Below are 23,596 nucleotides of genomic sequence, written 5' to 3' on the forward strand. Positions count from 1 at the left end.
TAGAAGCCAAACCAAGACGTAGTCACGACCTGAAAAAACATGGAATGTGTGCAATGTACCTCAAGACTTTGCTCTAAACTAATAAAATTTTGCTGTGCAGCCAAAGCCAGCATCTGACCTTCCACTTCTTTTTTTCCCCGAGAAAAAACTGAAGACAGTTGCCCATCCTTGATGTATTCCATATCTGCTGCCAAATCTGCACTCCCCCACTCAGACATAATCCCAAAATAGGGTGTGATGCCTTTCCCGCTGACAAAGCCATAAGTCACGGTGAGCGAGACACACTCAACATCCTCCAATCAGTTAAATGAAAAGAGCTCTCCCCCTCTGTTTCCCACCGCTTCAGTACTCATTATATCTCACATTAATTAATATCGTCACTAGGAAGTGAGATGATAAATTGCAAAAACCCATTAACCTGATTCTGTCCAAGCTGGTGACATACGGTAACTTGTATGTTAGACAAATCTTTCTTGCTAATGTGGGAGTCCTCATGTCTGAACTCCATTGAAAGAGCAGCCCCGAAAAAATATTTTTAATGTATGTATGTTTGGAATGTATATCAACGTGCATGGATGGTGTATGCTGGTGGGAACATCAGAATTCATTAGATCAGTCTGATATGAGATATATTGAACAGGTTCCATCTGACGTCTGTTACTGGGTTGTTCTGTCCACTCCCAAAGGAGTGAATCATATTGACAGGTTGAATTATATCGCAAGAGATATTTTTCTCCCCTCCTCCAAAGGCCATTTGCAATCACGGCACATCCACTGCCTCTTAAAAGTGAGCTCATCTGGCACTGGGTTGCATTGAAGTCCTCCACCGTGCCTGAAGGAAGAAGGCTTTTGGGTGGTGGGAACGTGGAGAAGATGTGGTCTGTCCAGCTGTCCCTTGGAGTGCTAGCTGTCTTGACCATGACTGTGTACATCCCATCTACACACGGAGAGCCTTTTTTACTACAAGGTAAGCTGGAATACAGGCTAGATGACACAGGTAGGTGGTTATCTTTTTGCTTTGCTTTACTGCTTGTCACAGCCAATGCAACACTCGCTTGTCTGTGAAAGAGAATAAAATGAACCATGAGCCATATGAAACAACCAACTAACATGGGTGCTAGCCAGAGTCTTGTTCACGTTAACATGAGCTAAAGCTGTCCTTCTGGTCTGCAGCTGGTCATATGACACATTCTGCTAATCAGTAAAATTATCAGATCTGGTGAAATCTGGTAAGGGTAGCTCTTTCTGTCCCAAAAGAAAATTTCCAAAGAAAAACATTAAAATATCAGAGAGTAGCAATTCCGGTATGTACCATATGAGATTTGACAGCTCATAAATGTCAGTAGTAGGGTGCTGCTGAACTTTTTTTATTCACAAAACTTCTTTTTATATGTTCTTCTCCCATGATTTAAATTAATCTTAGCCTGAACTTATTCTGCAGGAAAATGTCAATCATTAATCTTCTTAAAGAGACTTGGCAGTGGAAAAAAAAAGAGCAGCTAAATATAGGCTTGAAAATAACATTGCTTTTCAAATGATTTTTCCTCTTATATCACCTATTTATTTTTGTAACGACAACCAAAACATTCCTGAGGCCACTCTATTTAAATACTGCTTCTGTTTAGTTTTCACTAGAGTGTTTATGGGGTTTTTTTCTGTAGCAAATCCCCCAAATGACTAAAAGTAGCTATTTTAAAATCATAACTGTCTTTCAGACATAGGAATGAGGTTTATAGCACTCCATGCTAGCTGCAAGTTTTACACAGCGTGTAGCTCTGCTAGCTCCCTCGGGTTTATTTCTAGAGATCACAATCAGGAGCAGCGGTTTCAGCCGCAGCGTGAGGCAGGGTTGAGTCTGGCCAAATACTTGGAGCATCACTTTGGCCAGGGCCCCTCTGCTTCTGCAGATTTATGCGACTTTAGCTAATGGAGCTGATTCCCACTTACTCCTGAGCACCCTTAAGGCTCATCTGCTACAACATTTTGTCTCATGCGTATCAAAAATAATTGCATTCATCCCATCACAGCTATGTAGGGCTGATGGCTACACAAGATCATATTCTCCTTTCTCACCTCCTAGAAAGGAGTGAACAGAAGTCCTAAAAATCCTGGAAGAAGAGAAAATAAGCCTTTCTGCATAATGTGTTGGTATTTACCATGGATTCTCTAGGCATCTTCTAGGGCTTTGTAGGGTCTGGATTTGGGCCAGGGATGCTCAGAACAAAGATTCTGGGGAATGGCCATTCTCCCTGTAAAGTCTAGCTCCCATTCTGTCATTCTTAAAAATGAATGCAACACTCAACTTTCAGATGATTCTGGAAATCTGTTCAGCAGAGCTGGGAGGGACTCAGAGCCTTCAGGGCTCTAACTAGTCCCATCCCCTGTGTCCGTTGGTTTCTGCTGAACCCTTGACCTTCACAACCATTCATTTGAGGGCATAGCCACAACCACTAAAGAAAAACCGCTGAGCAAGCTCCCTAAAAGGGCCTCATAGGCAGGTCCAAATTGCTTTAGGGCAGCAGCTTGCAGAGGTTTTTCCTGGAAAACAGAAAAATTCTGCATGGCCCACAGCTACCGTAACAGGCTTCCTTGGAGATAAAGAGGCTCCCTTTAAACTCCTCCACGCTTTGGCTCTGTTCAGGAAGAATCCGTTAACACCACTGGCAGTCAGATAGAGCAGCCCCAAGGGGGAGTGAGCGCAAGAACAGACTGCGGGGCTGCAGGGCTTTTCAGCTGTGGTACCCACGCGTCAGCCCGCATGGGGAGCAAATTCCCACCTCTATCAGCCCTGGGAAGGTGGATGGGGTGAGCAGGGGGAACGCCTGCAGTTTTGAGAAGAGAAGATTGTGCGGGTTGTTGTCTGGCTTTGCAGAGGCATCCGCTACATCTGCCTTGCAGAAGAGGTCGGGACTGTCTAAATCAAGGTGTTGTCTCCAGCTCTCTGCAGCCAGCCATGCCACTGAGGCTGCAGTGAGACTGGCCAGCAGCCCGGAGCTGGCAGGGAGGGCTCCTCCATCCTGCAACCTTTCACTGCATAGCCCTCACTGCCTGGACAATTAATTCTGTGCTTACACATCTTCCTCTTCCCCCAAGCTCATTCCACCCTGATGAAGTGCTGACAGGAGACATTTTGCTTCCACTTTTAGTCTTCTTAATTTTTGTTTTAATGTTGGGGGCTAGAGAGTCCATCCTTTTTGTTATTAGAGATCAAGAAATGTGTGGTTTATGTGCTGCAGAGAACCGAGTGCTTCCGGAGAGAGAAGACACAAATCATGAGGACACACTGCTGACTCTGCTTCTTAATAAGAAACTCGCATGGCGGAGACCGGAAAATATTGGTAAGTGAAGAGAGTGGGAGATCTCAGCTTCTTGAATCTGTGTTTGCATGAATGCAAGGAACCTGCTCCTCAGGTTCCTCAGAAATACCAACTGCTCAGAAAGTGGAAGCACCCAGTATGGTGCCTACACATGATTCAGGTCAGATATTCTCCATCATGGGTCTCCTAGACCTGCTTTTGCAAAGTGATGTAAAGGTGCCCAAAACCACACACCCTAGATCCTCAGACATTCAACACAGAGATGGCAAGGGAGCGTGTGTGTGTACATAAATAATAATAAGAAGAGTTGCTGCTGAGTCTCTGTGCCCCTGCTACCCCTGAGACGTTGTATACTATGCCTGGGGCATGGGCCAGCTTCAGGAGTCACCTCTCCACCCACACTCCGTACAGCCCTGTGTGCTTTTGAGAGGCAGCTCAGTGTCTTGCTGGCATGCTAAAGCCAGCAGCATCTTGTGAGCACACAGGGCAGTGGGGCAGCACCAAGATTTTGCAGAGAGCGTATGGTTGAGATCCCTTGGGGTCGGGTGTAGGTTGGGACAATGGTGGTGGAAGCTCCTGTCTGAGCCTAAGCCCCTGCTACTGCTGGACGATGTTGAGACAATGGGCTTTTCCCACACAGCGGAGAGGCCAAGGATGGGCCACGCAGAGGCTTCTCCTGTCTGTGCTCTGTGAACAGACACCAAATTTAAAGCCACCTGCATGTTGCAACAGCCTCTAAACTCAGACTCGCTGAAGAGAAACTTGGGCTTTCCATGACACTATGCACAGTGATCATGAGTGCTATAGGGATTGCAGGGGTCAGCTATTCCCACGGCCACCGTGGCCAGGGGAGGGTTTGGGCCGTATGTGGTGGTCTTAGAGCAGGAAGCTGCTCTTCTCTGTGAAAACAGCCAAGAATGGGGCCCAGCAAAAAATTTTGTAATGAAAATCCATTCGTCAAAATCAGTGCTCTTCCCCAGCCCCTTGTTAATGCAGTGAGGCAGTGGTTAAACATCCCTGGGACAAATAAATAAACACAAATAAATCAAGTCCTTATACTAACAAAGGCATTCTTCTTGCAAAGGAGATGCATTCAAGAAATAACATTTTTATGATTGGTTTATGGATTATTGCACTTATTACTCCTGGAGGAAAGGCTGCATTTTATGCCAGACAATTGAATATAATGAATCTCTGAGCAGAGCACAGAGAATTTACAGCAGGCAGTTTCTCAAGGCTTCATCCATAAATTAACTTCCTTCCCCCTGCCTGAGATAATCTGTTCCAAATTTCGACCGCTGTTCATTTTCTATTCATAGCAGTCATTGGCCAAGCTTACAGTTTGCAGAAAGTCGAGCCAACACAGGCACTTGAAACTGAAAGAGGTAAAAATGATGATGATGATAATAATAATAATATCTTAAGTGATACTTTTCACTTGTAGATATGTAGGCCTGGTTGCCTCTATCTTATAGATATGTAAAGACAAGCTTAAGAGGAATCTGCCTGAGGTCATTGCTGGCAGTGCCAGGAACAGAGCCCCCACCTCCTGACTCCCAGCCCATCCCCACGCCCAGACCATCTCTCAAACTGAGCCCTGACGCAATGGACTTGCTTAGGAACGGCTGCTTTTTCTGTTGGATTAATATCTGTCAGAAAATATTCAGGATTTTTCAACTCAATTATTTCCTTCTTGAAGGAGAAACTGAGAAGGCAGTCAGCTCTTTCTTGGCTCCCTCCTGCTCAGTTTCGAATGTTAAAAAAAAGCCCAAGTGTGGCAATGTGTCTGTGTGCTGAAGTCTTATCTGAAATCAGGGGGAATTATGTCCTAAATCCCCTTGGCGATGCAGACCAAAGCCTGCTGCCACATTAGGAGCAGACAAAGCAGGCAGCTTTAGGGCTGGCTTTTGGTTTTCTTGTGGGGCCCAGCGGAGACATTCTTTCGCTCTTTCCTGGCTCATCTGCTTATTTTAGTGCATTTTTTTTCCCAAACTGGCACTTAAAAACAGCTGATCACTTTGTGTTCCCCTCCCAGGAGGACTGCTGTACTCCAGTCACTGAGCTTTGACTGAGCTTGTTTTGTCGTAGTGCTTTCCATTCTTTCAGCTATCTTATTAAAAAAAAAGAAAAGAACTGTTTTTGACATCAGTTTGAGTCTGGAATAAAGTACCTCAGTCCTCAAGAGGAGATTGAAGTCCCACATCCCTTCCTGCAGCTTAACCTGTTGCTAGTCCAGGCCCTTCCCAATCCAGCTGGAGGTTTTAGATCCTGTTCACAGACATCTAACTCTCCCCTTGTCCTGGATGGGATACCTCAAGGCAGCTCATTCACCCCTCTGCATAGTTTTTTGACAGCCTAGTACAGTACTGCTTAGCCTTGAGATTTCTAAGTCTGATCTATGAAGCTGGCTCCCAGGTCCCTCTGCTCCCCTAACATTTAGAAGAGTGAAACCCCTGCACTCAGTGCTGTGTTACTTTCCCCGTTGCTCCACTCTGCCAGCCCTGATGTTTTGCTGACTTGTAAGCAACAAGCTATGCTAGGCTAAATCTGTGTCTTCTGACTTCTGCTTGCATGGGTGATGTGAGGATAAACAAGTCTTAAAGGAAGCAATGGGAGTTCATACAAAAGGACAGAGACAGAAGAGCTAGCGTTAGAGATTTGCTGTTATCAGGATAAAAATCAAAAGTGGCAAAGAGGTTCACCTGAGCTTGTATCACAAAGTATGTGACCTTGCTGGGCCAATCCTCCTACAAACTGGTGAATGACAAAGAAGCCTCACTTGTGATAGAGAATTAGGGTAAGGTCCCACAGAATTCAGCAGAGAAAGTCTGCATTTCTGTCACGATTTCTGCTACCATAAATTTGCAGGTCACTAACAGGGATCAAATGATAATTAGGTCTTTTTATGTCAGCCGCTGAAGAGGTTAAATGAAGAAACTATTCTGGATTTGAGCTTTGGGAAGCAATGCAGACACTGATGTTACTCTCTCCCTTCTTGCAGACTGGGAGCTGGCGAAGAAATTTGAAGAGCTTGAACAGGTGAGAGGAGCAAACGCACAGACACATATAGGCATACGGTTGCATGAATAGCTAAACAACTGTGCATATTGTCTTGATGCCCTATTCTTCTATCTTTGCATCCTGCTACTCTTCCTTCTGCTGCTATAATGGAAGCATGTATCACACAAAGGGAAAAGCAAAACCAGGGCTAAATAGCTGCACAAGCTGGAAAAGATAAGACGCGAGCAAGGCTGTGGAGTAATGTGGTAAAGGCTGAGGCAGCTCTTGCCTCTGCCACCAGTGAAAGGCCAGCGAAGGCCAAGCCAGGAAAAAACCAGACGCCAGAGGAAATCTCCATGGAAGAAAAGGGAGGGAGAAGGGGAGGTCATGCTGTCTTCCTAAGCATTGCATCAGCTGGCTGTGTCTGATAATGGATTGAAGTCAAAGGGATAGCCACCGCACACCTAATCCAGACTGATTTTTGTTTGGGCTCTTTACTAGCAAGGGAGGCCCTACCCAGGGTCCGAGCCCTGCCGTGCTGCGCAGAGTGCGCACACACACAGAAAGAAAGAGAAAGTCCCATCCCACACCCAGTGCCCAGGAACAGGGAAAGGGGCGCAGCGACCTCAACATGCCCCCCACTGTGCCCCAAACCCTGCAGGCAGGGGAAGAAGAGCTTTTTCCCCTTTCTCAGGCCAGGTCCAGCTGTTTGCCTGGATCCTGTAGGTCCTGCTGAGCTCCACCTGGCACTTTTCACTGTAGACTGAAAAACGACAGTGTGGCATGCCAGACGGGAGGCTGCCAGCTCCTACCCTAGCCTCTCACTCCAGTGCTGAGGTACATTAAGCTCTGGCTTCCTAAGAGCAACACTGCCAGAGCAGAAGTCTAGATGATGGCTGTAGATGGTCACAGTCTACTAAAAAAGAGTAGCTACAGATGGAGAAGAAATACTGTGGACTTTCCACATTACAACCAAGGGAAGTTAGCAAGTGCTGGGGGAAAGGAAGGGAGGGACAGCCCAGAGCAATGCAGAAGCAATGCTTTCTGCTGCAGTGAATGGATACCTGGAGACCTCCTGCCCCAGCACTGACTTGGCTCTTAGATATGCAATATCCTTCTACACAGTCTCCTCTCCACAGGGCTTTGCACCCTGGGGTGGAAGAGCAGAGTGTGCTTACACCACTGCCACAAAATCAGCAGCTTAGTGGAGAAGGGCTTGAGGAGCTGTGAGTGCTCCAAAGGCAGATCCTCCTGGAATGGTCCTGCTCCAGGGAAGACCCTGTCCTCCCCGGTGCTGCCATCAGCCAGGCTGTCTGTACCTCCTGCCTCTGAGCCGCCCTGCACTTGCCAGCGTGCTGCGGAGGTCCTTAAGATGGGGCATTTATTTACTGCTCTGTTTATTTTTAAACAGCTGGAGAGGTTGAAGGATCAGCTCTCGACTGAGGAAGGGTCAGAGGTGGCCTATGCCTTGGAAAGTCTCTCAGCATCCCAGCCCAAAAAACGCGGTAGGTTTTGGGTTAGAGCCCTGCAGCCATCCTGTCCAGCTCTCATCTCCAGGGCTTCCTTTATGCAGCAAAGACAGTGACAATAAACATGCCCCAAATATGCTGAAAAACAGGTTGGCAGCTTTTCCAGCAGTCCTGGCCCTCTCTTGTTAATGGCTGGCTGGTTTAGCAGTTGGTGAGAAGGACTGTGTACCCAACCCTGTCTGCTGTCGGGGCACAGCCAGGACCTCGCTGGAGGCAGTCAGTGTTGCATCCCTCTTTTCACAAAGCAACAAGGCGTTATAAGGGAAATGAGTGCCTGTCCTGGAGGAGGTAAGTTCTGTACAAACACGTCCCTGCAGTGTACCACTCACTTTGCTCCGGGCACAAAGCTGGTGCTGAAGGCGTAATGAGGCACATGGACTGCAAGCATTCCCCTCTGCCAAGGTCGCTGCCTCCCTACAAAGAAAAAAGGAGTGCTTGTTTGTGCTGCTGAAAAGCAGCTAAAAAAGCTGTGGAAATCAACCAAGAATGCAGGGAGCTAAGATCTGGTAGGTTCCCCTAGTTGGTCTCTGAGCGTTGTCCAGCCTGTGTCCAGTGACTCAGGAGCATATTGCACCAGAGCTCCTGCGAGGCTGCCCCTGACAAGCACATGGTCAATGCCGTTCACGCTGGCTTTCAGTGGATTCCTCCACAAAGGAGTGGCAGCTGTAAACCAGAAGTCACTGATGACAGACCTGGCCTAAAAACAAAAGAGCTAGTTCCGCCCTCACCCTACATGCTCTGTGCATGTGCACACTGACAACCTGCCAGCCAGCCAAGAGAAAATCCCTTTGTACAAGGCTTGCTTAAGTGCTTAGGTGATCTTTAGACAATTTGCAATTTATAAGCAACCCTGGAGGCTGTCATTAATTTGGCTAATCTAATTCATGCCCCCACCAGCCTGCAAGGTTCAAATGTAGATAAAACTACCTCCCCCTGACAGCTTTAAATCATATTCTGCCAGAAATTAAAGCAGAGAATCTTTGCCTTCATCTAAAGTCCTTCCAGTCTGGAAGGAGCTCGTGTCTCAGCATGAGCATTGCTGATTCAATAGAAGCTTTGTCCCAAGATCCTGCTTTCAAACACCAGGTAGAAATCTTTTCTCATACTTGACAACAGAAGACCCACACAGGATTCAAAGAACAGGGCATACTGGTGATACAGCTATTTTTTCCAGCACCAGAATGTGCAGCCTTCCCTAATCTATATACATCTTAGAAGATCCCACAGAGATCAATGTTGTTTGGAGGACAGTTAGCAGCAGAGTGATACAGTGACTGGGTTTTAAAAATAATTGTAAAGACCAGATCCAGTCTCTCCAAGTCAGTATCCTGCTCTTCGAGTCAGCCACAGGTGAAAAACCTGCATACACCTCTAAGGCAGCAAAACTGCTGGCCAGTAGACAGGAAAGAACAAGCTGATTCCCAATATTGCTGAAGGAGAGCAAAAGGAAAAGCAAACCCTTATAAATCAAGCAACACAGAAACAACTTTTAGATCCCTTCTTTACACTATAAGCAGCTAAAAGAAACACCTTCTAAAAGTGTTATATGAAGTCAAAGCTGGTTATTGAGATGTGCCTGGAAACTACAATGATGGCTTCATGCCCCAACTCTCTGAAGACATGGGGCTTTTGAAACTCACTCCAGGACTAGAGTGGGAAGCTGGAAATAGTCCCTTGGAGGCTAACATCCTTCTCTTATATCCCTTCACAGCCTGCTTTTGGAAATACTGCATTTGAGGTCTTGCCAGGACTGGAGGATGAAGATGAGCCCTTCCCCAAACTGCCTGTCTGGGTATAAATGTGTTCAGAGTTTCTTCTGTTCTCTCATCGTGCTGCCAACTCGGATGCCACCCTCCATGACCGCACCACAGACAAGTATAACAGGGATCGTGGCAGAAGCTGGTAGCCCACTACCACTCTCCCCTGCTCCTTCCTTCCAGGTTCAACCTACTGTGATCTTCTACTTGGAAGATGCTTCCCAACTTTCCTTGCTGTCCCGTGTGTGCCACTCAGTCTGCTGCCACGGTACACTCTTCCCCTTCTCACCAGGTCCCCCGAGGCACCAAACACCAACTCAGTGTGTCTGCATCTGCAGACGTTGCTCACGGTGGTGTCTGGGCTTCCTTTCACCTCCTGAGAGCAGGTCTGTGGTGACCCAACACCCGCTGCTGGGACAGGACAGAGGGCTGCCTGTGACATGGAGGGCTCAGGGCTACCTACCTCAGCTTGCTGAGCCAGAGCCGGCCCTCATCATGTCCCATCAGTGTACACAGTAGGTTTGGGGGAGGACAGGCATGGAAGTCTGGATCCTTTGGATATCATTCCAATAAATATTTTCTGTTGCACAGAAGCACGTGCTGTTTTCTTTCTCACCTCCTGCAGAGGCCCAAGGGGCAGCACATTTCCCCTGATGTAGGCTCGTTACCTTAATGGTTCATGTGAACGTTACAATGGAAAAAAAGCTCCTATTAAATAACCAGCTATAGCAATACAGGCTTGTTTTAATGTGCCTGAGGAAGAGGCCCTTCCTTTTGATCAGAACTGGAAATGAGAGTTGGGTCTTCCTGATGGACATGTGTGGGCTGCTGTCCTCATAGGACTGGACCAGAGCCACCGATTTCTACCTCCTCGCCTCAAAGGGATGTTTTCAGCAGAGATTTTGGGCTCATTTGGCTGCTGAGTACAGGTGCTAGCTGACTTTTTCTACTGCAGAATTATGTATGCCCCTGTCCAAAAGGAAGAGATCACAATCCATCAGTGGTTCTTACATATATTATTCTTAAGTCATGTTATCTACATTTGTTTGCAAAAACAATGGACCATGTTTCCAAAGGTGTAAATTCAGAATGAATCTTACAGCCACTGATGTTAACTCTGAGGTTTCCAGAGGTGTAAACGAGAGCAGAATCCGGTAGCCACTGTGAACGTGTGGACTGATTTTGATTAGACTTGAACAATCTCTCCAGCCCTCTCGAACCGTGCTATTTAACTGCAGATTGCATGCTACATATTCTTCAAAACTTTACCTCTCCCAACACTGTAATTACCATGCAACATTCATTTGCCTTGGGCTCTGGCAAGATGCGCACGTTTACCACAGCACTACCTTGTATGTACTTTATTAACAGGAGATCCATTCATCCTATTACAGGCCAAAGCCAGCATCTATGGAATAAAACCAGCTTGATTATACCAGTGAGGCCTAATGACATGAAAAATACAGTTTGCTGTTAACATTAATTCTTTGTTACTTCCTTGGTAGTGATTCAGAACACATTTCCCATTTTCTCTTGTTGTTGTGCAAGTGAAAATGTACGTGGGAGCATACTTCATATACCCTCACAACAGCACCAAGTCCAGGAAAAAATATAGCCTACTGCCAAGAGAAGAGTCTCTCTTTCTTTAAGAGTTTGGTGCTCCAGCTGAAAAGGAGGTGTATTACAGGCGCTGCACAGAGTTCCCCAAGCTGGTGCTCAGCTCAGAGGCTTTCAGCCTGCAGGAAATCCCGGTGCAATGGAAGGCTGGAGCAGCAGGCTCCATCTGTCACCTGCTAGCTGTAGCCATGCCTTCCCAATGTGACAACTGATCAGTACGTGAGGAAAAGGAATACAAGGTCTGTAGCTATTTAACAGCTTGCTCTCATCCTAGACACAGGAATTCCCTGGAGTGCAATGCACCATGCTGCTTAGCAGTGATTTTTGGGCCACATGGTGTGCTACATCCTATCAGCTCAGTCATTTAAGTGCTCATGGTACCCACACTACCCCACTGTTTCCTCACAGGCACTATATGCTGCTGTTATAGCTGATTCTGCTGGAGTGATGAGTAAGTGCTGAATGCAATTCATTTACTAATTTGGAGCAAAGGCGGTGATGCTCTCCCTAGGCTCACCCTCAGCGTGTCACTGTAGGGGTCCTGTACTTTCTCCTACACATGCAGAACAGAAACGCTTCCTCAGGTGCCACCTCCACATCGTAGCTGCTCACACTTTACCCATGCGTGGGCAGTCACTCTTGCTGAAGTTAATGACCCACAGGCAATAATTAAAGGGATTTCCTTTAGGCATTCTAGTAGACCATGTTGATTTATTAGCAGAAAATCCTCACAGGCATCTGAATGGATTTGCAAACAGGCAGCACAGGGCAAATCTAGAGTGCAATGGATGCTGTAGTATATCCTCATTTCACATTTGTTGACCTCCATGCTATGCACAATGACTGAAGTTATCCAATATTGTCTGTGAAAACAAATTGTGGTGTTTGGCCTTTCAGACGTCATCGTATTTCAAACAGCACCTGCCAGTTTATGGATTTTGAAGAGTGCTTTTCGAGCCACAGGAGGTCTCAGTGTTCCTCTGTCCTCTGGGGCAGAGGAACAGAAAGGCTGCTGCTTTTTCCCAATTAATTCACGCGGTGAGGTGGGAGCCAAGTGCAGGAGTCACAGGCTGCCCAGAGGGGTTTGTGGAGTTTCCTTCTCTGGAGATACTCAAAACCCGCCTGGACACAGTCCTTGGCAGCTTGCTCTAGGTGATGCTGCTTTGGCAGGGAGTTGGACTAGATGATCCCCAGAGGTCCCTTCCAACCCCTACCATTCTGTGACCATTCTGGTTCCAAGCAACACCACCACTGGCCCCTCTGTCCTGCTTGCTTTCACACCATCCTTCAGACAGAGGCCATTTCAGCACACAGCTACAGGCTTTAAAACCCCTCTATTTAGAAGCCCAGGCTAAGACCTGCCAACTGTTACATTACTTTCAAGATCCAGCACTATCTTTGCAAAATCGCTGTGCTTTGCATTGGACTCCTCTGACCTGAGTCTCCCAAAATGTGTCATACAATGACTCTGTCCATGCTGCTTTTGACAAATAGCTGTATGAGCGGTCAGGTCATCATTTCCATAATCTGCCCATGCCACACACATACGGCTGCCTTGCAAGCAGATAATCCGCAGACCGTCTGGATGAGCTCAGTGCAATAACTGTTCACTAAACCGCAGGGCGGGCTAGGGCTAGGTGGTGGCAGTGCACTGCAGAGGACAGGGTCTGGGCTTGTCTGGGTCTGTGTTTGCAGATTTTCATCTAGCATGGACAGAAAACCTTGTCTCGGTCAGCTAGTCTACACGCACCCACTCAATCCAGCTCTCGGAGCCTTCACCCACAAGCTTAAAGGCAGAAAACGAGCAGTGGAACCAAGGGAAAAGCAGGGAGCAGAAAACCCAAGATGACCACATATGGACTTCCAGCTCTTCTTTCTTTCTATGACTTTTCATCTGCAGTGCTTCTCCTCACACAAAAGCACTGACAATTCACCGACCAAAGGAGGAACGATTGTCTAACACAGCTAGAGAGTGCTCTGCTTGATGGGAAAGATGGGGGCACCTCTTGATGGGTTTCACTGGTTTGTGCAGCTGCTCTCAGCAGCATTAGCCTATACTGGAGATGTCAATAAAAGCAAAATTTCATGCAAACTTTCTGTGGCTGGGCCAGTCCTGGTCTCAAGGCAGGGCTGTCAGCAAGAAGCAAAACAGGAAAGGCCCCTGCTATGGCTGAGCACTAACCTTCTCGGACATGAATCAGATAAGAGCTGCCTTTCTGAGCAGGAGACTCATCTCCCACCATGGCCCGAACGGGGGCAATCGCCTCAATACCCCAATCCTCAGAACAGCTTTAACTTAAAGACTCATTGACTTCCCATCTCCTTTCCTGTAGCTGACTATATTTTTTCCCATTTTGCTATCTGACAGCCAGGTGCTTTGTGGCTCACATAAGATCAGGATATTAACACTTCGTTCCTGTCTCCAGCCTTACCCTCTGCCTAACACAGGGTGCTTGGCAAGAATCTTTTTTTTTTTCTTAGTCCTGCATAATCCCTTTCTCAATTGACCTTCTTTGGCAATTCCAGGGATGATTTATACCCAAGAATAGCAATCCGAGGATTTTAGCTGGCGTGAACCAAAGTCCAAGAAGGAGAATGTGAGGTTTAGAGACATCAGCTAGGAAACTGAGCATTGAGATGTCAGCAAACAGCCCTTTTCAGCTACATTTTATAAGCTGGACAGAAGTGAAAAGCATGAAAGAAGATAACCTGTTTCAGTCTCAAATTAAGTGGGGAGGACATGTTTACATTTTACCAGTGAGGAATTCTTGAACTTTTAGAGTTGAGTGTCTTGATTATGCCCCACGCACTCATCAAGAGGCTAAAATAAGGCATATGATGCAGATGGCCTAGGAAGCAGATGACTTCATATTTGAATGTTACCCTGTGTTATGCGTAGGGAGGAGTGAAACGTATTCATCAGCTTAGAGGAGGAAACTAGAAGTCTCACCACATTTCAGGGTCTGCCATATGATGAAAAGATGTCTAAATATGGTGTACAGATAAGAAAAAGGCTACTAAAAACATCAGGACAAATACTAAGGTATTCTCATAGTTCTTATTCAGACTAACTCCTAGTGAAGTCAGCAGACATCTTCTCCCAAACAGCAGTTCAGATAAATTCTAGGTTTGTCCCATAACTGTTAAATCCTCCCTTCATCTACCAGACAAACACCCTCTTGAAAGAAATGTGCAAAGCAAACTGTCTGCTTTTCATGGGCTGCTGTTGGCATCTCTGGAAGTTTTATTTTCAATCCAAAAAATCTAACAGTCCTTGCTAGGATAATGATCATGTGCCAGTTTAAGAAATAAGTGCCATGCAATTAAACTATACATATGTTTTCTGTTCCTTCCTATCAGTAGCACTGTGGACAACTGTGAGAGCATTCTGACTTGATGAACTGAATTTGTTGTTATTATTTGTAAATGCAACATTTGTAAAACTCAGTGTGAAACAGATTTTGCAGGAGGTCAGTTCCTTGAGTGCTGTTGAATCATTAGTCAATGAGAAGACATGCTGTGATGCATCTTCTCTATTTCTGTGATGTTTCTAATACAGCATCAATCATTCAGAACAGAAGCACCTGTAGGCAGAAAAGCAGTAAACATTACATTTTCCCTTGTCAGAAATGCAAGGCTTGGACAAACACACTGTAAAGTGATCCATGGGAGATGGAAAATGTTAGAAATACTTGCTTTCTTGTAGGGGGGTACTAAGTTGTAATTTAGGGCATTCAAGCTAAGCTGACAGTTACAATCCATGTTGTAAGACACCAACATTCCCCAGGCCACCCTTCCCAAGCCTACTGGCATGACTGGAGTACCTCCATGTAACTGAGAACAGGGGGGTCCTCTGAGCCTGCCCACACCCAGAGTACTTTGGCTTACTTGCAGAAACAGCTAACCCTTAGTGTTGCCGAGGCGGCTCACTCCAATCCGGTCGAGAGGAACTCCAAACCGTCTCTTAGGCAGCTCAACCACTTTCCTGCATGAGGAAAAAAAGCAAAGGAGGAGGAAAAGAATTGGGGAAAAATATCACAGGAATAATCAAAATGTTACTACATCTGTGATTCCTCCATTCATCCCACTGATGACTTTATTGTTGAGGCAGAACAGCTGTACAGGAGCAGCCAAAGATGTGAGTGTTTAAAAATAAGATGCTTCACTTGTCTTAGAAAATAATAGGCAAGAGCTGCACCTGATTTACAGACTGGCTGATGTTGATCCACTATCCCTGTTTTTATCTGGCAGCAAACAAATAATTCTCAGGTTAACTGCTAGTCATAAAAGAAAGGAGATATGCTGCATTTATAAAGAGAAATTGTTTCATGCATGGTATCATATATTTGAAGTGACCCATTAGCGTGGATCTTTGAAATCTCCAGGGCCAACTGGGGCTGAGGTAAGCAAGGAAGTAGAAAGCGTTGCGCAATAACAGAGCGGAAAAGTCAGAGAAGCCCTAGCAGGATTTTCCTATGGGGTCTCCTGCAATGCACTGTTCTCAACATTGAATAGTAGCAACCCTTTGATGAGACTGAAAATAGGAGTGTTGTGGGTTTTTTCCTCCATATGGTAGGAAATCATCATTTTCTGATGATTTGACAAATGAGGACACGAGGGAAGTTTGAAATAAGTTGTATGCTGGAATATTTTATTATGATTTTTTTTTAAATATAAAAAAGAAGTTTTCCCATCTTAATTCAGCATTTTTGAGCATTTTTTTCCCATCAGCAGAAGTTTTATTTTAATTAATTGTGAAAGTGATGGGATTTTCTGCAGCCGAGAATAACCTCAACTTTTGCCCTTGGAAATACTTGCCAGCAAAATGCAGGTCCAAGAGAAACCCTGGAAAATGACCTCTTTTCTCCATCAGTCCTTGTCAAGGAAAACGAATAAGAAATTTTGTTCTTTAAGTTTGAAAATGCAAAGTAACTACCACAGCCTCAAGTTGCATCAGGGGAGGTTTAGATTGGATATTAGGAAAAACCTTACTGAAAGAGTTGTGAAGCATTGGAACAGGCTGCCCAGGGCAGTGGTGGAGTCACCGTCCCTGGAGGTGTTCAACAAACGAGTAGCTATGGCACGTCAGAACATGGTTTAACAGGCATGGTGGTGATGGGTTGACAGTTGGACTTGATGATCTCAGAGGCCTTTTCCAACCCTAATGATTCTATGATTCTACCAGGAGATCTTGCTACAATGCACTTGAGTCCAACTTTGTTAGCACTGCCATGCTTGCTCAGCCTATGGCTCTAGGGGCTCCGCATGCCTTACCCAGGACAATCTGCCTAGTCCATGGTCTCCTTTCCTCACACCACTCAGGCACTGACCAAAGCCTGGAGGCATCATTCCAGCACCAGCAGTCCATTCCACGCTGCCTCTTTTCTAGCTACTTTTCAGATGAGGTGAAGAAACAGGAACTGAGCGTACCATGTACGTGGGGAGCACCACATCGGTCATACTGCAGCACCTACAGAACGTTGTAAATGAAGGGGAGCTGTTCGTATCACAGAATGTTTGGGGTTGGAGGGGACCTCTGTGGGTCATCCAGTCCAACACGCCTGTTGAAGCAGGGTCACCTACAGCAGGCTGCACAGGACCTTGTCCAGGTGGGTCTTGAGTATCTCCAAAGGAGATATTCACAACCTCTCCGGGCAAGCCGTTCCACTGCTCCGTCACCCTCAGAGTGAAGAAGTTCTTCCTCATGGTCAGCTGGAACTTCCTCTGCTTCCGTTTGTGCCCATTGCCCCTTGTCCTGTCACTGGGCACCACTGAAAAGAGTCTGGCCCCATCCTCCTGACACCCACCCTTGAGATATTTATAAACATTTATTAGGTCCCCTCGCAGCCTTCTCTTCTTCAGGCTGAACAAGCCCAGCTCCCTCAGCCTCTCCTCGTAGGAGAGATGCTCCAGTGCCCTCATCATCCTCGTAGCCCTCCGCTGGACTCGCTGTCCCGCCCTCAAACACCCGCGTCTGCTGCAGAGGGAGAGCAAGCCAAGTGCTGATCCGCGTCTGTTGCCTCGAGGGCAGCGCTCTCTTCCCCCAGGCGCAGGCACACGGTGGCCGTGCGGTCAGGTGGGGGGCCTGAGCTGCTGGAGTTGTACTGAGACTGGCTCGATAAAAAAGGGGAACCGATTTCCCAGGCTGGATTTTGGGGGGAGGCAGCTCCGCACCCTTAGCTGCAGCAGAACGCCGTCGTTCTCCGCAGTTACCCCGCGGAGGCGGCGGCAGCCCCCCGCCACGGGGGAAGGCGGGAAGCGCGCGGCGGAGCGGCCCTCTGGCGGCCGCGCCGCGCCACAGCAGCCCCGCCCCGCCCGGCCCCCAGCGCTCACTGGGGACAAAGAGACGCTTTCTGTTTAAAAATGCCTGTTCTCCATCCCCGCAGCCTCCTTCTCTCCGTCCGTCTGCGGATCTTTCTACACCTTCTGAAGACTCACGTCCTCCTGCCCGCTCTTCACAGCGCTTTGTGAACGGATGCTGATGGGCAAGACCAGGACCTGGGCCCTCCTGTACCTGGCAGGTGCCACAAGCAGCTGCTGGGCAGGCTGCTGTTCGAGCTGCTCGTTTCCAAAAGCTTCCATTGCCGCGCCGGGCACTACACACGCCGTCTTAATTCAGGGGGCTCAATCTATGCAACAGCTCTCGCGCTCAGAGAGTCATTCTCTGGTCTCTGGAGCCAGCCCAGTCAGCTTGTACGGGCCGTTACCGGCCGTGCGCAGGGCAGCGATGGGGGCTCAGTCCCCACTTCACCCCCCAGCGCAGCAGCCTCGGCCCCTGGCCAGCACTCATCCGATCTGCGGTCCGTGCTCACGGTAGCATCTGAACATCAATGCAGAGGTCAAGGCAGCTCAGATGGCTCCAGTAAATGAGTCCATCACAAACGCAAGGGCTAGTCAGCTCCCCTGAAGTGATGGCCTCAACGCAGAGCTGCCAGCTGTGCTGATGGTGATGGGAAAGCAGGAGTTGTGCGCAGCGTGTCATTCCTTTACATGAGCTCATTATCCAGAGACAAGCTGTTAGAAAACTTGGACAATTTTCACCACAATTTCCCTTTTTCATGGTTTTTTTTCCTTGTATTGCACATAGAATGAAACAAGATTTCCAGCCAAAAAGCACGAGACGAATTGGGAATACCAGGTACTTTTGCAGAAAAGGCACTGCATCTTCAAAAATGACCTTGTATTTCTTCCCCTGAAAAGGGATAACATACTCAAAAGCAAATGAAAAATGAGCTAATTTTGATCTCTTGAAGAGATATACAGAACACAGTAGTTCTGCTCAAGGGTTTAAAAATTTCACATTTTATCACTTTTGGCCGCAGTCAAACAGTCCTAGTAGCAGGCGGGGTGGATAAAAGGAAAAACAAAAAATATTGCAAAACTGTTTGAAAAAACTACTTGTAATGTTGACTTGCTCTCGTGAATATTTTCCACTTCCAGATTAAGCTTTAAGCATGCTATTAAATACTTTGTGGCATTGGGGATTCCATCCAAAAAGAAGACAGTTACCAGAAGACAGGAACAAGACAGCTGAGCTCTTTCAGATACACCAAACAGCCCCTTGAGCTTTGCCCCAAACTCACTGGCTCTCCCCAGCCGTGTCAAGCATCATTGCTTAGCCCTATTGTAAACATGTTTATCTTCAAAGGTGTACTGTGAAGGTATTGCTGTACTGCTGTATTGATTAAACCCTGACTTATCAGAAGTTGGTCAAAGTCTTGAAGCTCATCCTATTACCTGTCTGCCCATTTTCACAACATGTTGTTCATCTTCCTGTTCAAGACATGCACACCACCATACCTTCTCTTCAACCCAGCCTCGGGAACAGCTAGCCCTGCCCCTCTGCTTGTGAATCTCAGGCATGTATTGAAATAATCTCATGATCAAAAAGGCAGTTTTAAACTGAATGTTAGTTCACATCAGTGGAAAGAAGAGTGCTAAAAAACTGCATATGCTTGAACATTCTTTGTTAGCTGTATGGCACTGTGGGAATAAATGAACTAGAGCATGTATTATCCGTCAGAGCTGAAGGATTACACACCACACCATGCAGCCAGAATGGTTTCTGTAGAGATTCTTGTACCCTGATCAGAGGCACCTCACAACAACAATAAACCTGCTGGTGGCTAAAGCTAACCCATCTGTATCCAGGACACCTACCAATAGCCTTCTTCCAACTTTGTCATTGGCAGAAAGATAGAAGAATTTACCTCTGTTTCCCTTTAGCATCCACAGAGGTCGAAGAAATCCTGTCGATGGGGGAGCCAAATCCTGGGAAACTTCTTTTCTTCTTGGTCTCGGTCACCTCATTCTCCAGAGACACCAGCTCATCAAGAAGGAACAGTTTGGCTGCCAGGTTAGTGGCTGGCTTCTCTTCACTGGCAGTGGGATGTACTCCCATGCCCAGAGCAGCAGAAGGCTCCAAAGTCTGCAGAAGAAAGTGGGGATGTTTGCTTGCTGCTCAAGTTCCAGAAAAACCATTTGAACCAGTGTCACAGCAGCAGTCCTATAAATATATAATCACTAGAACACTAAACCTGGGCCGATGCTTTAAAACAAAGTTCCTTCTACGAGATGCGGCCATTTTCCACTCACAGGAGTTTGCCATAAAAGGTTGGGATATTTTTTTCATAGAATTGAACTTGCCCTCATGATTATTGCAAGAATTATCACAATTTATTACTTCACAAAGCCTGTTGTTGTAAGCCAGCCCACTATCCCTGTCTCCACAGTGTGATTAGTATCACTTATAGCAAGAGCTGAGTAATTTAATCCTTTTTAAAAATGCAATCACCATTACCAGAATCCAATATCCATCTTGATATTTTTCAGAAAACTGATTTTCATTTTTTAAATGAATGCTAATAAATAGCAATGAAAACTTACACAGAACTTTCCTTACAAAGCCGACAAATTAATTAATTGTTATGCAGAAAATATCCCAAGATAAACTTGCTCAGCACTGACATTCAAAGAATTTATGCAGTAACACTATGTGGGGAGGAGGAAAGTAAAGAACAGTATGTTGACTTGACACAGAATTTTGAATCTTAGCTACGCTTTAGGCTTACACCCTTTCAAAACCAAACTTTATTTTGCTATCCAGAATAGCTGAGAATATTGGGGTCTATCAATACAGAAATGAAACAAATCAAAGTGATAAATTTGCTTTACAAATAACAGAAAAATAGAGGGCAGCAGGTAGGCTATGAAAGCAGGTGTCAAGCTCAAATCATTCTCTCTTCAGATGAAATGTTCCCTTTCCTGCTCCACTTGATCTTCATGGTATTAGATAAAAATTTCTAACAAAAACTTTTATATTACGCCTTGAAGCAGGTTTTCTTCTATCTTTAGAAGCACACCACCACCTTTCTTACTCATACACAGTGGGTTTAGTACAAATGTAAAGGAAGCCATCACACGGGTGATGTAACATGCCTGTGTCTACAGTGGTCCACACCACAGCTGTGGTGATGTTTCCCACTACTGATGGGTGGCATACCCAACGAGGGAGTGGATGAAACTGTGATCTTTATATAAGGAGGAGCGTATGACCACCACGATCACACAAAAGCACTGTTAATACTTCTGTGAAGGATCTCATATTGTCCTCTGACTTTGCTTTCTATGAGCCTCGAGTGCACTGAGAAATCCTTTCTCTTCCCTTTCAGGGTTATAAAATTTTCATAGCGGTTTGCAACAAAATTACACCTTTAAAAGACACTGAAGTCTCCCCTCTTGTTAGTGGGGATAAATATCTACAATAATGCTTGAAAACAGAAGGTAAAAAAATAGCCTCTGCCCTTGAGTACTTTGTGCAGTCCCACTTACTTTGTCTTAAAAAGGATATAATAGAATCGTAAAAAGTAAAGAGACAGCAAAAGTGATAATCAGAAGTAGACAACAGTTTTCCTATGGTGAACCACTGAACAAACTACACAGATAAGCAGAGAAAAGTGTGGGGTACAGGAGGTACAGTGGAGGGTTTGTAAACTTATGAACAGTAAAGAGGTAAGTAAAGACTAGTAACTATTTTCTCAAGAAAGAGAGTTCCTCAGTCCACCTAGTAAAGTCAGCAGATGGTGGGTTTAAAATAAATATAAGGAGCCATTTTTCAAAACACAGCACATAGATAAAGTGGAATGCATTGCCAAAGGACATCATGGACACCAAGATTTTAGACCGTTTCAGAGTCAAATTCAGGCCATCACCAGCTAAAATATGCCCTGGTCCAGGGCAAGTCTCTGAATATGTTTTGGTTTTATACTCTTTTCACAAAAATCTGTCACTGATAGAGAGGATACCAGGTGTCTGTGGCATCAGAACAGCAGCTGCTGCAGCACTGATGTGAGGAGTGGTTCCCCAAGCCCTATTTTCTGCAACAAATATTATATTGTATAATCAGGGCATGCTCATTTGAGGACAGAGAGCAAGGTAGAAGGATCCATCAGTATTCTTCAGTATGCATCTAACTTCTAAGCTGATCTTAAAAACCTATGTGAAGACCCTACAAACAAACAGTGCTACTTTGATTAAACTTTTAGATCCTTGATTTTTTTATGGCATGAAACCATTACACAAATACCTGTCCTGCCAAATCTGTTTTATGTCAACATGACATAAAAAAAAGAGAATGCAGTAGAAGCACTTTCAGGTGCAACCCCTGCATATCGTACTGGATGAAACACGAGACAGTTCTCCCATTTCATCTGCTGCTTTCCTTTGCAAGCTTAGGCAAGTCACTTTGCTCCTTCCCTCTCTTGGTCTCTTCTGTCCCCTTTAATTTGTAACTTTTTTAAATTTTGTAACTTAAAAGTTTAATCAAAGTAGCACTGTTTGTCTGTCTTCTCTCAGGGATCTCCTTATGGCTTCTGAAAACTGCAGACTTCTCATGCTATTATTTGTCTTTAAGAAGAATGAAACCTTCCCTTAAGTGTTAGAGGAGTTTGCTTCCCTGTTCCCACCACCTCCTTCCCCTCTTCAGGGAGTTCTCTATCGAAAGTCACCAGATGGTCTTTTAACACACAGAAATCTCATGGTGTTTCAGGAAAGGTTACATGAATCTGCATGAGACTTCATTCTGCCTGTCCTCCCAGAGCTGCGCAATTTGCATCCCTCCTCTCACTGGGGAAGTCATCCTGCTCCTGCGTTGCCCTTGCAGAGCCAATACTGACCATTCACCTTCCAACACTCTTTGGAGACTGTGGTGCCTCCCACACCCTGTGCCCAACCACAACCCAAGGAAGAGCAGGGTTACGTAACAACCACCAGAAACGTTCTCCTACCTCTGGAGCTGCCTCCACGAGGAGCACTGAGCTAGAGTGCCACTGCAGCAGGGTAATCACAAGAGCCAAATGCACCACAACAAGCTGGAACTGCAGCATCTGCAAAGGAGAACAATCTGTTAATGCTTCCCAGCTGCATACCCCGAGCAACCTTGCTCCAAAGGTCTTTAAGAAGTGAAAGCCAAGGGAGATTCTGTTCCCATGGCTGTTAATATGATTTATCTTACAGAGTCACTGCATAAAACCCAGCAACCAGATAGCACCAGCTGAATGCTCTTAACCTTTGGGTGCAGAATCAACTCCCTCCTCTTTGCTTCTTTACAACCCTGCAAATCTTCTAATTCCTTTCTGCACAGTGGCCCAGTCCTTGCAGTGGCAGCAGTAACGAATGCAAACTTGTGCTAAAACCAGATGAACTACACACTCACTTGTAAGCAGGGACATGCTGGACAGGTGCCTAAGGCTGTTACAGAAATCACATCCCTCCCCAGCAGCATTTTGAAAGCAAAGCTGCATTTCACCCGTCCACAACGTGAGGTAATGGTAGCCACAACTTCTAGGATCTTCTTGGGATCCTGGAATAAAGTTACTCACGTCCTGCACCTGGGAAAAGCTTACATGAGAATCCATCGCTCAGACTGGTGGTGTTCTGACCACATGTGGCAGCTGCAGAACTGCAGGTACCTACAGAGCCTTTGAGTAATGCAGAGAGGGTCAAGTTTTGGGAGGCTCAGGATGACGAATCGCTCACTGCAGGGGTTTCTTTGGCCATGGGTTTAGGCTGTATTGTTTAAGCCATTACTTGGATCTTCCTCTTAAAATCTGATGTGCCCCCTGCTTATCCAGGTGAGAATATTTCAGCTGATGTTAATAAGAACTAAGCTGGGGCCTCTAGTGCCAAAGGTATCTGCTAATTTGCTGATTACTATGTCTCCAGGTCCTGCCTCAGAGTATAATTCAAGCCTGATTGTGCCATCCTTTGCTGACTCTCTGCTTGGCAAAAGTAGAAATAGAAAAGATGTATAAAAACATTTCTATGATGTACAATAGTTGTTTTATCCTCTGCATAGAAAATTTCCCATTAGATCAGG

The 23,596-nt window shown here is 45.9% G+C and overlaps 2 protein-coding genes across 2 annotated transcripts; one reads left to right on the plus strand and one right to left on the minus strand.

Annotated features, from left to right (window-relative positions):
• Positions 1-836: 836 nt before the first annotated feature.
• Positions 837-10,127, plus strand: UTS2B (urotensin 2B). Its single transcript, XM_009931676.2, has 5 exons — positions 837-967; positions 3,237-3,338; positions 6,319-6,356; positions 7,729-7,822; positions 9,558-10,127. The coding sequence occupies exons 1-5, from the start codon at positions 874-876 to the stop codon at positions 9,581-9,583; spliced, it is 354 nt and encodes a 117-aa protein (XP_009929978.1). The 5' UTR covers positions 837-873; the 3' UTR covers positions 9,584-10,127.
• A 4,598-nt stretch (positions 10,128-14,725) lies between these two features.
• On the minus strand, positions 14,726-22,604 carry OSTN (osteocrin). The gene is made up of 4 exons (XM_075417343.1): positions 22,506-22,604; positions 19,431-19,648; positions 15,126-15,205; positions 14,726-14,804 (listed from the first exon to the last, which is right to left on the minus strand). The coding sequence occupies exons 1-4, from the start codon at positions 22,602-22,604 to the stop codon at positions 14,782-14,784; spliced, it is 420 nt and encodes a 139-aa protein (XP_075273458.1). The 3' UTR covers positions 14,726-14,781.
• Positions 22,605-23,596: the final 992 nt, after the last annotated feature.

This window comes from Opisthocomus hoazin, chromosome 4 (genome assembly GCF_030867145.1).
Source record: "Opisthocomus hoazin isolate bOpiHoa1 chromosome 4, bOpiHoa1.hap1, whole genome shotgun sequence".
Lineage (NCBI taxonomy): Eukaryota > Metazoa > Chordata > Aves > Opisthocomiformes > Opisthocomidae > Opisthocomus > Opisthocomus hoazin.